The 13,416-nt window shown below is 48.9% G+C and overlaps 2 protein-coding genes across 2 annotated transcripts; both read left to right on the top strand.

The window, feature by feature from the left end:
• The first annotated feature begins 693 nt into the window (after positions 1-693).
• LOC132573487 (homeobox protein prophet of Pit-1-like) lies at positions 694-3,523 on the top strand. The gene is made up of 3 exons (XM_060240978.1): positions 694-715; positions 2,291-2,463; positions 3,224-3,523. The coding sequence occupies exons 1-3, from the start codon at positions 694-696 to the stop codon at positions 3,521-3,523; spliced, it is 495 nt and encodes a 164-aa protein (XP_060096961.1).
• A 182-nt stretch (positions 3,524-3,705) lies between these two features.
• Positions 3,706-12,740, top strand: LOC132573488 (homeobox protein otx5-A-like). The gene is made up of 3 exons (XM_060240979.1): positions 3,706-3,736; positions 9,876-10,063; positions 11,648-12,740. The coding sequence occupies exons 1-3, from the start codon at positions 3,706-3,708 to the stop codon at positions 12,083-12,085; spliced, it is 657 nt and encodes a 218-aa protein (XP_060096962.1). The 3' UTR covers positions 12,086-12,740.
• The last annotated feature ends 676 nt before the right edge of the window (positions 12,741-13,416 follow it).

Consider the following 13,416-nt stretch of genomic DNA (forward strand, 5'->3'; position numbering starts at 1 on the left):
TTCAGGGTAAAACCCTCAACTCCCCAAAGCTAATAACTCCAAAACTGCAGACTGTCAATATAATAAATAATTGTGGAGAACAAGAGATTTCTCACAACTGGCGATCTAAGATACAGAATGAATACAGAAAACCAATCTTTTCCAGCTTCAGAAAAGAGTTCAGGGATTTCAGTAATTTGGAGAGAAGGAGATATTCTTCAAAAACGGTCAGAACAAGAGGGAGAGAAGATCTCCTGCAAAGGTGTCCTATAGCTTATCTTTCCAGGAATGGGCCATTTCCTTCCCTTAGGGTGAAATGGGCCAAGGGAGAGGGCATCTAACTCAGCCTGCAGGTGGGACCTCCATTGTGATTCAAGGGGCCCCACCCAGGAAAGAGTCCTCAGATTGCAGGCCCATTTGCACTCAGGTCTAATGGGGAGACAGATAGGGACCTCTGAATCACCCCTTTGTTGCATGAAGCACCAAAGACCCCCAGGGTTGGTGCTAAAATCACCCTCCTGGCTCATCTCCCATTGGACAAAGATTAAGGTGTTGCCTCTCAGGTGGGCCATAAGAGCCTGGCCCAAACCCAGCTTCCCTCATCCAGAGATCCTGGTCTAGAAGAAGGCCTGGTCCCGCGGTGATCTAGCAGGGAGGTTTTGCCCTAAACTCATCCGAGCCAAAAGCCTCCTTCTCTCCAGGAAGCCTGACAAGATGGCAGCTGCTGCTGGAGGAGGTAAGCAGGGATGACAGAGAAGGGGCAGGAGAGTCTGGGGGTTGAAACTTCCTGGGTCCCAGGTAAGCTTAAGTGCCCAGTGAAGCTGGAATCATCCTTCTATAGAATGAACTATGTGGAGGTGACTCCTGCTGGTTTAGCAGACTTGGAAAGGGGAAGAGACGGGTTCATGGAGGTGGAAAGGTCCCAGAGGGCAGCAGCCAGCCAGAACCTCCATGTTCTCCAAGGGCAGCTTGTCTTTGAATGCCAGTTTTGGGGGAAAAACTTTTGGGGGTGGCTATTTCCTCCCCTCCCTGGGGAAGTCAAGTGGAGACTTGAGGGCCAGCCCTTACAACGTCTAGCGATTGGATTCCAGGAGAGAGGTTTGTGGACTAAAAAGATTGCCTGAGGAAAGGAGGGCTATAACCTTTCAAAATTTGTGCCAGAACCCAGTTTTTCATTCGGTAAGTGGCTAAAAGAACCACTGTGAACTGAAACTGCATTTTTGGGGGGAGTGCTCTCTTTTCATGGCTCCTGTGACCCAGGAGAGAGACGCCTTTTCCTCCCAGGGGAATGTGGAGGGGCTTTGCCAGAGAAATGCATTCAGGGAAATGCAGCCTCAGCCCATTGATCTCAGGTCCTTCATCTGGAATAGCAATGCTTGGATGGCCCTGCTCGTTGGGACTACTTGCCATGAGAATCCAGTCCTGCCCAGGTGGCAATTTCAGGCCCCTTCGTTTTCAAATGACAGCTGTAAACACATGCATTACTTTGTCATTGTATTGATTTCAGTGACTTTAGATTAAGTCTGCTTAGGACTGCATTGTGGGTTCCTCTAGTTTGCTTTGGACTAAATAAATGCAGGGCAGGGAATTGCCCATTTCTCTCGCCTGCCTTGTTTTTAGTATCCCATCCAGGCATCCGGCAGTTCCTGCCTTTGCCTTTGCGAGAGTTTATTGGGATTTTGACTGCCATGCAGCTCTGTGCACATGTCAGATAAGAGCCCATTTAATTCCTTGGCCTTTCCTCCCCCCCCCCCGAGAAACGTGGGCTGGATCACTCTAGCAATTGTGGGGGAGGGAAATCATAGGGGGAAGGGTCAGTTGTACATTGGGGGTAGTTGGTGTGGACTGAATATGCCCCCCCTGTTATTCAGAAATTAGATGGGGGAGGAGATAAAGTAGTTTGTTCATTGCATTCCATCAGCCCTTCTGCCTTGAAAATAGCATTTGCAAATGATTCCCCCCCCCCCCAGAACTTTCAAAATTTGCTGGTCTCTTGGATGCCCTGCTTGGAAATTGTCTCCTTCTCAAGGAAGACATTTTGCTTCCCACTCCATTCGCCTCCCTGCTCTGCCATGGAAAGCCCCCGGGGGATCTCTTGCCAGTCTCACCCCCTCAGCCTGGCCTACCTCGCAGGGGGGCTGTGAGGACCAAATGGAAAATGGGAGAAGGAAGGTCTGTAAACTGTGCCTGTCAGATATTCCTGTCCTATGGGATGTGGAGGCTACATTCATTGTGGGGTGAACACAGTGGGAACTGGGCAGTCGTCTGGGCATCCATGAGGCGCTTAACCCTGTTCATTTCCCCCCTACAGATGCTTTCAACCAGAATGCCAGTTTTCAAGGTGGTGATAGGAGAAGGAGAACCCGTTTCACCCCAAAACAGCTGGAGGCCCTGGAGGAAGCCTTCCAAAAGAATCCATATCCGGGCTTCGTGGAAAGGGAAGAACTGTCGAGGAGAACAGGAGTCCCCGAAAGCCGGACCCAAGTAAGTTGGGGCTGCTTCCTCAGTATCTTTACTTGTATAGGTTTTTAACAATTTGTGTGTCTTGACTGTGTTTTTAAATGACTGAGTGGGTTGAAGCTTCTCAGACCAGAGCGGTGGGGGGGTGGAGGGTCTAAATTCTTGAAATGGGACCCACATTTTTGTACAATTGGATGTCGACAAGAATGTGTCTGAGCATGTGAGCGCTGGTTTTCCTCCGTCTGTTTCTTAAGAAGATCCTGTCAGATTGAAGGGCATCTTCACCGCTGAGGTGGAAGAAGTTCAATGTTTTTTTCAGAAATTTTAGCATTCTGTCCCATGTTTGGCAGTCCCAGAAAGACCCACAAATCCCCCCCCCCCAGATGCTGGAAGCCTCTGCCCCCTTCCTGATCCAGCCCCTGCTCCAGGGCCAACCACTTAGCTGGGAAATATTGGGATGGGCCTTTCTGCAGTGTGGATTGCCGACTATCTGGAAGTTCTTTTTCATGGGGAATCTCTGGGGCAGGCTAGAGACATTTGTGCTTCCAGAATAACAGGTGACAGAGGCCAGGAAAAAGGGGCAGGAATGAATAGCAGTCGGCTGAGTAGATATCATTCTCCTCTGTGATTTGTGGATCGCATTCAGGCTTGCAGTGGTCAGGATGGGGAAGGGGACATTCGTAGGTTCAGCATCAGAGAATGTCCACAGAGATGAGTTCCGAAAAGCAAGACACGTTTCTGTTCAGAGTTAACGGGACCCTTTGCTTCTCTCCTTTCCTTGCAGGTCTGGTTTCAGAACAGGAGGGCCAGGCGGCCCTCCAAGATACAGCTGAAAGCTGCTCCTGCTCCCACTTTGGCTGGCAACTTCCAAACAGTCCTATTCCCCACTTCTGTCCTCCCCCAGCCTCCACCCACCCCCTCCAGTCAGCCACAACTGCCCCAACCAGCTCCTCTTTCCTCCGTGTTGGAGGACCTTCCAGAGATCACGGCTTCTCCGGCCTTCTTGGAGGATCTCCTGAGGGGACTCTGGAATGGCTCCCCTCTTCCTCTGCTGACAGAAGAAGACCTGGACATCCTTCGGTGACCAGCTGCCCTCCTCTCCTTTGGTAGACCCCTCCACCAAGAACACTGACAGGCCATAATACTCCCATTGGCTGTGCACTTTCTGTATTTTATGTAAATTAGTTTGTTTTGATCTATGCCGGCCATGGGCCGAAATAATAATAAACTAAACTGAACTGAACATCTAGCCTTTCAGTAGAAACAATGGAGAAATGGTTTCTGGAGTGCAATGAAAGTATTTCTCTCCCAACACCCAAGGTCATGCAATGCGCTTCTCTGGTACCCAGGGGGTTTGAACAGGGGTTCTCGGTCTGACTCTCTTACCACTACACTACACTACACCAGGTTCATGTACTGGTCTGTGGCCTGTTAGCAACCGGGCCGTGAGTTGTACAATTATTTCATAATATATTGCAATGTAGTAGTAAGAAGGAAGGAAGGAGGAGGAGGAGAAAGAGAAGAAGATGACGATGACCTCTGAAAAGAGTTCGTTCCAGAAGACACATAGGTTGTCCTAGAGTTCTCTGTTCAGGGAACTCAAACGGTCTTTCTTCTAAACTGCAACTTCTGAAAAGGGTTCGTTCCAGAAGACACATAGGTTGTCCTGGAGTCCAGTAGCACCTGAAGGACTAAAAATGGGGGGGAAATGCCAGATTCATGTGGGTATTAGCTGCTCACGACCTGAGTTTGATCCCAGCGGAAGCTGGTTCAGATAGCCGGCTCCAGGTTGACTCAGCCTTCCACCCTTCCGAGGTTGGTCAAATGAGTCCCCAGCTTGCTGGGGGGAAAGTGTAGATCACTGGAGAAGGCAATGGCAAACCACCCCGTCAAAAGTCTGCCGTGAAAACGTTGTGAAAGCAACGACACCCCAGAGTCAAAAACGACTGGTGCTTGCAGAGGGGACCTTTCCTTTGCCTTTAAAGAAGTGAGCAGCGACTCCCGAAAGCTCCACCCCTGGCACAAGTTTTCTTAGTGTTTCATAGGGTTGCCAATCCCCAGGTGGGGGCATGGGATCCCCTGGTCTGGAGGCCTTCCCCCCCCCCCCCCGCTTCAGGGTCATCAGAAAGCACAGGTTGGGGGGGGGAGGGAAATGTCTGCTGGGCACTCCATTATTCCCTATGGAGACCATGGAGAATTGATCCACAGGTATCCGGAGCTCTGGAGGCGACAAATTTTCAGCATAGCATCCAGTACCTCTCCCCAAAATACGCTCCAAGTGTCAAAAAGGTTGGCCCAGGGGTCCAATTCTATGAGCCGCAAAAGAAGGTGCCTCTATCCTTCCTTATTTCCAATGAAGGGAAGGCATTTTAAAAGCTGTGCGGTCGCTTTAAATGCGGTGGCCGGAATTCCCTTTAGAGTTTGATTATGTTTGTCAAAACTTTGCTCCTGGCTCCACCCCGAAAGCCCCCAGATATTTCTTAAATTGGACTTGCGGACCCTCGGCTGGAGTCTGGCTCTTTTCTGCTGCTACAAGCTAACAACGTTCCTCCATATTGTGTTGTCCTAATTAATGACTTCATTCTCCATCACTTTGGGAAGTGACCTCGTTCTAGGGTGTGAAAAAAGCAGCCAATGGGTTAACTGATTAAAAGCCAGACTAGACGACTACACTTTCCTTGGTAGATAGCCTTTAAGTAGGCCATTAATTCAAAGGGCCATAAACCAAGAATCAGAAATTGCCTGTCCCCAGCTGTTCTGATTGCGTAAGGGGTGGAGACCAATCTCCAGTCCATTTCAGACTGTGGCCTTTGAAGATTACAGGCAGCAAACACAAAAGGAGTCCCCTATTAACACAATTTACCTTCAGTTTCTCTTGCTATAATTCTTTCTAACTTATGCTATCCCATCTTTCTCTTTTTATTTAAATATTCCCTTTCGTTTGGCTTGAGATGGAACAAGGCATTCTTCTTAGCTTAAGAGTCAAAAATTCTAGTCCATCTATCCATCTATCTATCTATCTATTGGAGAACTGGACGTTATCTTAAATGCTAAATAAGATGTTCCACAATGTTATATATACCATAGTATTTTATGCATAGTAGAATTTTGTTATATATGGTAGGGTTGCCAAGTCCAATTCAAGAAATATCTGCGGACTTTGGGGGTGGAGCCAGGAGACATTGGGGTGGAGCCAAGATCAAGACTGTGACAAGTATAATTGAACTCCAATGGGAGTTCTGGCCATCACATTTAAAGGGACGGCACCTTTTTAATGCCTTCCTTCCATAGGAAATAATGGATAGGGGCACCTTCTTTTGGGGCTCATAGAATTGGACCCCCTGGTCCAATCGTTTTGAAACTTGGGGGATACTTTGGGGAGAGGCACTAGATGCTATCCTGAAAATTTGATGCCTCTACCTCAAAAAACAGCCCACCCAGAGCCCCAGATACCCACAGATCAATCCTCCATGATTTTCTATGGGAATAAATCTCCATAGGGAGTAATAGAGTTCTCAGCAGACATTTCCCTCCCCTCCCCCTGCTTTCTGATGACCTTGAAGCGGGAGGAGGGCCTCCAAACCGGGGGATCCCCTGCCCCCACCTGGGGATTGGCAACCCTATGCTGAACTCTAAGATTTGACAAACTTTCTAATGTTTCCTCCTGCAAAAATAACCAAAACATATAAGGCAGACAGATGGAAATCTTCATCATGTCATTGTGACCACATAGGAGAAAGTAATTTTAAAAGTATGATGACATTAAGGTTTTATTATGACAATTATAATTCAAGAAGCCTTTAAGGAAGATGCTGAGCTGATATAATTTAGTACATCTTCAGTTGATGTCAGGGTGTGTGGCATGTGCAAAAGAGTTGTGCTAATGAGCTCCGGCATCTCATTTTCTACAAAATGACTCTTAGGCCCACAAGGCATGCACATCAGATATTTGAGCACTGGAAAGCAATAGATGGGGGAGGGAGAAGTGGAAAGAAAGCAACTTTAAATGCATGTCTAATTCAAATATTATTATTTTTTTTGTATGTGTTGCACATTGTATGAGGCTGGGTTATGGGAGACAGACAGCAGTGGCCTGACATCAGTTGATGGGGGGAGGGGTCTGCCTTGAGTTTGGATTCCACCCCACATGTGACTTCTCTGATATCTATTTGGTAGGCAAGATTACCAGCCGCCTAGAGAAAAACACCCTGCCCCTTTAAGAGAGGCATAAGAGGGCAATATCTGCCTCCATGCCATGAAAAGCTTCAGCTGCCCATTTCTGCCTCTCTTAAAGAGACAGGGCATTCCTTCTTCACTCCTGTTGGCATCCCTGTTGGTAGGCAAGTTAGAGGCCACTCTAACAACCGGAGGAGTGACATAATCGCACACACACACATCCCAAAGGGGAAAAAAAGAAATGGGTCTTTCTGGAGAACCTGAACTGAGATTTTCAGTCAAGGGGAGGAAGGGCAGGGCCAAAGATGAAGGTGATTCTGCAGCATTTTGCATTCCAAATGTAAAGGGGAAGAAGAATTTTAAACTCTGCCTCCATTCCTTGTACCTTAGAATTAGGAGTGGGGAAGTAGGGAGCTGGTGATGACAAGGGAGGCATCCCCCTGAGGGCACCCAGCCTCTTGCTCTATCCATCCCCAGGGGGCACTGCCACCTTAGCACCTTCAGGATGGGAGGGGAGACCTTTAAGCCCCATCAGAGAGAGGAACCCACCCAGAACTTTTCCAACTTCACCTCTCTCCCTAAGGATAGGTAGACACATCAGTTGATGGCAAAAATCCCAAAACTAAAAAGCTTAAAAATGCTGCTCTCATAATATGCGTGTCATTTTGTGTTACCAACAAAAGTGAGCACCACTCCCAACTCACCAAAGTCTACCTTGGGTTGCAGATTTGAGTGCTTTGCACATCAGCCCCTCTACTTGTGACGTAGAAACTGTGCTAGATGCTCTCTCTAGCCTGCCGCTGGTGAAGCTGGGCGAGAGCTGGACTGCCATTGGCTTCTCTCTTTTCTGAAACCAGCGGCTCTCGCTTGAGGCCAAAGGGCAAGGGCCTCCCCCCAAGTCACAAAATGCACAACCCGCTGGGAAGATTTTCTGGACTAGATCTGCCTTGGTCTGAATGGGGCCTGGGGAGGTGGGTGCTGAAGGAATGAGCTTCCTCCAAGTAGAACCCCAGGCCCAAGACCTTCTGTTCTGTTCTCTGATGAGTGGATCCCAGCGGTCAGCGACTGGGGAGACCAGCTCCCCCCCCCCAGTACTGACCACCAGCAGCTCAAGAGTAAGACTGCCTTGCTTACTCTGCTCTGATAAGACCTCACCTGGAGTCTTGTGTTCAGTTTTGGGCCCCACATTTTAAGAAGGATATAGACAAGCTGGAACGGGTCCAGAGGAGGGCAACGAAGACTGCTGAGGGGTCTGGAGACCAAGTCCTATGAGGAAAGGTTGAAGGAGCTGGGCATGTTTAGCCTGGAGAGGAGGCGGCTGAGAGATGATATGATCACCATCTTCAAGTACTTGAAGGGCTGTCATACAGAGGATGGTGTGGAGCTGTTTTCTGTGGCCCGGGAAGGTAGGACCAGAACCAAGGGGTTGAAATGAAATAAAGAGTTTTCAGGGTTAATTATAAACAAGGTACCTGAAATGATCCTCTTTGAGTGAAGAACAGGTCTTTAAAAAAGAAACCTTTTCTTGAGGAGCCAGGCGGGAGTTGGGGGTCCCCTCCTAGGGTCACCAATCCCCACCCCGTTTGGAGGCTCTCCCCCCACTTCAGGGCCATCAGAAAGCGGGGGGAGGGGAGGGGAGGGGAATGTCTGCTGGGCATTCCATTATTCCCTATGGAGATTGACTCCCATAGGGAATAATGGAGAATTGATCCACGGGTATGTGGGGCCCAGGGAGGGGGCTGTTTTTTGAGGTAGAGGCACCAAATTCGCCGCATAGCATTCAGCACCTGTCCTCAAAAGAGCCTCCAAGTTTCAAAAAGATTGGACCGAAGGGTCCAATTCTATGAGCCTCCAAAGAAGGTGCCCCTATCCTTCATTATTTCCTATAGAGGGAAGGCATATATAAAAGGTGTGCGGTCCTTTTAAATATGATGGCCAGAACTCCCTTTGGAGTTCAATGATGCTCGTTGCAGCCTTGCTCCTGGCTCCACCCCCAAAGTCCCCAGATATTTCTTGAACTGGACTTGGCAACCCTCCCCTCTCCCCAGAACTGCCCGTCAGGACCACCCCTCCAAACGTCCAGGTTTCTTGGAGGCCACATTTGGAAAAGAGAATGGGGGGGGGGGGGGCACAATGCAAAATGCACCTCAGTCAGAAACCAACGACAACCGCCGTGCCAACCATGTACAAACTAATGAATTGTGATCATAATTCATAATGTGATCAGGAGTCCATAGAATGCGAAAGCGTATCGGGTTGAAAAGAACAGTCCGCGCTCCAGGATTTTGCACTTCCGGGGCTATTTATTGTGTTACGAATTATGATAATAATGTATTAACTTGCACGCGGTGTACTTGGAAATCAGTCTGTTTTTCAAGCGAGACCATTTGGTCCCCGGTTTGTTAGCTTCGCCGCTCTGCTCCAGAAGCCCTGCCAGGCCAGCCTGCCTCGCAGGGGGGTTGTGTAAGGGTAAAATAGAGAAGAGGAAAATGAGGAAAACCACTTGGGGTCTAAAAGGGCTATAAATAATGATCATGTAGCTCTTTAAGGCATGTTTTTTTTTGGGGGGGGGGATGTAATGCAGAGTGTTAAAGCTGCAGTCCTGCAGTTCTAAACTCTGTTCACGACCTGAGTTCGATCCCTGGTGGAAGCTGGGTTTTCAGGTAGCTGGCTCCAGGTTGACTCCGCCTTCCACCCTTCCGAGGTCGGTGAAATGAGTCCCCAGCTTGCTGCGGGGGGGGGGGGGGGAAGTTTAGATGACTGGGGAAGGCAATGGCAAACCATCCCGTAAAAAGTCTGCCATGAAAACGTTGTGAAAGCAACGACACCCCAGAGTCAGAAACGACTGGTGCTCGCACAGGGAACCTTTCCTTTAAAGAGCCCCGTGGCGCAGAGTGTTAAAGCTGCAGTCCTAAGTTCTGCTCACGACCTGAGTTCGATCCCCGGTGGAAGCTGGGTTTTCAGGTAGCCGGCTCGAGGGTGACCCAGCCTTCCATCCTCCGGAGGTCAGTTAAACGAGGACCCGGCTTGCTGGAGGGAAGGTGCAGCTGACTGGGGAAGGCAATGGCAAAGCCCCCCGTCCAAAGTCTGCTGCGAAAGCAACGTCACCCCGAGGTGGGAAACGCCTGGGGCTCGCCCCGGGGACCTGCCCTGCCCTTCCCTTCTGCTGCTGCGGGCGAGGCAGCGCGATCGGTTTGGGAGGGAGCGGAGCGGCTGGCCGGGGCTTCAAGGCGAGCGCCCCCTTTGTGCTTTCCCCGCAGGCGCCGCTTTCCCGGGGCCCCAGTGGCTGGAGGGCAGCTCCGCAGCGGGCCGCAGAAGGAAGCGGACGGTCTTCACGAAGCAGCAGCTGGAGATTTTGGTGGGCGCCTTTGAGAAGCACCGGTACCCAGGCATCGGCATGAGGGAGGAGCTGGCAAGAAGGATCGGCGCCCCGGAATGCAGGGTCCAAGTAAGTCGGGGGGGGGGGGGTTCCTTGGTTTTTCTGCCTCCCTTTTGTCTGGTTGTGTGTCTGGTGTGTTCATTGTGCGGTTCAAATGACTGAGCGGGTTGGAAACTTCTCCGCAGTGCGGGAAGAAATCCTCAGAATGGAACCTGCCTACTCAGATCCTAGAAGGGTTGCCAGGTCCCGTTCAAGAAAGAGCTGGAGACTTTGGGGGTGGAGCCGGGAGCAAGGGTGTGACAAACGTGATTGAAGTCCGAAGGGAGTTCTGGCCATCACATTGAAAGGGACCGCACATCTTTTAAAATGCCTTCCTTCCATAGGAGATAATGAAGGAGAGGGGCACCTTCTTTTGCGGCTCATAGAATTGGACCCCCTGGTTCAATCCTTTTGAAACTTGGGGGGTATTTCGGGGAGAGGCACTGCAAATACCCCCCAAGTTTCAAAACTTTGGTATCTCTACTTCATAAAACAGCCCCCCCTCACCCCAGAGCCCCAGATATCCATGGATCAATTCTCCATTATTTCCTATGGGAACGCCATCTACTCGTGTTGAGAGTTCTGGCACAAACTGGTAAATTAGCTTTTAAAGTGATCAGTCCTTCAAGTGGAGTCATTTCAGAGACAAATTGTAAACATTAAATAAAGTCCTCTCCTTTGTACCAGTTCCAGTCTGCTGTTCATTTCAAACTTGTGTTGATATAAAAAGTTTTTTTGGGTTCTGTTACTATTGAAGAATCTGCTATTAGATGGCGCTGCCTCCAGTTCCGTCAGTCTGATGCATTTAAAAGTCTTCAGTTTGGTTAAATAATTTTTTGTAACCGTGGTTGTTAAAAAAGTTCTAAGTTGATGCAGGATCCTGAAAGGTTTGCTGCAAAAGCTACAAGCTGTAAGTTAGTTCAGGATCTTTGTCAAACAGTAGTCTCATTCCAGTGTACTCCCATTTTGGGATTTCTTGGACTTTGTGTAGCTCTGCAAACAAAGAGAACATTGTACTTTTTTTGTAGAAAAAGAATTTTTGAAATACTATTGAATATTGTTTAGTAAAAAAAAATGTTTTGGTATGGGGGTATCTTGCATAGTAAAAACTCGCACAGAATGAGAGTGGGTTTAGGAGGGTGTAACTTGGCTTAGGATGCCACTGGATGCGCACCACAAGCCTAAGCTTGCAAACTCAGAAGGAAATCTTATGGAGCTGAGCAAGTCTGACTCCCTAGTAAGTGCACTTTGGATCACAACCCTCATCCATTCAAGCACTTGATTCTCCCCCAAACCCTAACCAGACTGCCAGTTCCTTGCAGATAGAAAGCCGGCATAACTGGCCAAGGGAAGGAAGAACCTTTCTCTCTCCTGTGTTATTGAACAGCTGAGGTCATAACGAGAGAGGACTCCATGCCAAGTGGCTTAGCAAATTATTCTCCTCTGTGATCTGTTGGGAGCATTAAGACTTGCAGGGGACAGGAGGGGGAATGGGAAATATGTAGGACGAGCACCCACGAGCATCCATAGATTCCTATTCCAAGAAATGGAAAGCGAGACAAGTCTCCGTTCAGAGATTAAAAGACTCTTTACTTCTCTCTTTTGTCTCTCCAGGTGTGGTTTCAGAATAGGAGGGCCAGATACCCTCTGGGGAAGAAAGAGGTTGCCACAGCAGATACCAGGCCTTGGAGCCAACAGAAGAGCACTCCCAAGATGCTGACCACCCCTCGTGACTGGGCAGCAGCTGGACAGTGGCCTCCGGAACACCCAGTTCTAGGAGGCCAGTTATTTGGACAAAACGACCTACAAGGCATTCCTCTGCCTCCAATGTACAAGGGTATCTCTCTTCCTTCTCCACCAACAGCCATTCTTCCTTCTCAAGATTGTCTCAATAAGGGCAGCGCCTGGCCTTCAGGTTCCCCTGATATGCATCCAGCACTACCCCAGAGACCCCTTCCTCCCCTTCTGCAAAGAATGCAGTCGGCTACCACCCTGCCCCAGCTGACACTGGAAGATCTCACCATTCTTCACTGGCCCGCTGGCAGCAACTAAACCTGAGAGCGCTCGTCGTCTCCCCAAGCTCCCCCTTGGGACTTCCACCTGGAAGAGGAAAAGAGCCAGTTTGGTGTAGCGGTTAAGAGCACAAACTCTTGTCTGGGAGAGCCGGGTCTGATCCCCCGCTTCTCCACATGCAGCTGCTGGAATGAGTTTGGGTCAGCCACAAGTTCTCTCAAAGCTGTTCTGTTGAAGAAGCAGTTCTGTCCGAGCTCTCTCGGCTCCACCTACCTCACAGGGTTGTCTGTTGTGGAGAGGGGGAAGGAAAGGAGATTTGTAAGCCACTCTAAGACACCTTCAGATTGTGAAGGGTGGGGTATAAATCCAATCTCTTCCTCTTCTCTTCACAAGTCAATGTATCAGCTGGTGCTGAACCAATCCTCTGAAGTTCTGGGAGGAGTTGCCCATGCGGACTTCTTTGGACTTCTTGGCGATTGAGCTGCTTTGGTGGGTGGTCTTCAGAACATTCACTTTCCTATGACCCAGACTACTGACAGGCCCTAATGTATTGGACTTCTTTGCGCACTCAAGGGTATCTTCTGCACTATGCTTGCTCGGGGTGAAGTTTAATCTAGTGGTGAGCCTTATGTCTTCCACTATAAGCATTTGATAATGGTTTTGGAACTGGATTAAAATTATTTATTCCACTTCACCGACTGTCTCTTGTTCTTTGCTCGAGGTTACCCGACAAACATCGATGGTAGCCGGGGGATTCGAACCTGGGTCTCCTAGACCCTCTTCTGACACTCTATAACGGGGGTGGCTAGCCTGCACTGTCATGCTGAGGTCTCATTGAACCTTTCACAGTCTCCGGATTGAACCTTTTGCTTGGCTTCGGTAAACAGAAAATACGAGAAACTTTTGGGAAAATACATAATGTCTTTTCTTCTAATTATACTCTCCTCTGTATGTTGCACATTGTATGAGGGGGGGGGGTCATGGGAGAAAGTAGGGTTGCCAATCCCCAGGAGGGATTAGCACCAAGAGTCCTCCTTTTCATTCTATGGTAAAACTTCCCATCTCATTCCATGAAATCCTGGTGTAGTACTCCAGGTGTTTAATGTCTGTCCACAAATGCAGCCAATAATCCAAGTTTCCACGGACAAGGTCATACGGAACCCTCGTTTCGCGTGAGCTTCTTTAAGCTGCAATGAGCCTCTTCAAGCTGCAATAATCCTGAATGACATAAATAATATACAATAATACAATAAAACCATATGCACATAAGCCATAACAACATTTTAAACTCTGAATAAAACCAGCAAACCTCTTAGCGATTTCTCTTAAGTGTGAGGCCAAACAGCCAGCATGTTTGAAGGAACACCTAC

The sequence above is a fragment of the Heteronotia binoei genome, chromosome 6 (genome assembly GCF_032191835.1).
Source record: "Heteronotia binoei isolate CCM8104 ecotype False Entrance Well chromosome 6, APGP_CSIRO_Hbin_v1, whole genome shotgun sequence".
In the NCBI taxonomy this organism is placed as follows: Eukaryota; Metazoa; Chordata; class Lepidosauria; order Squamata; family Gekkonidae; genus Heteronotia; species Heteronotia binoei.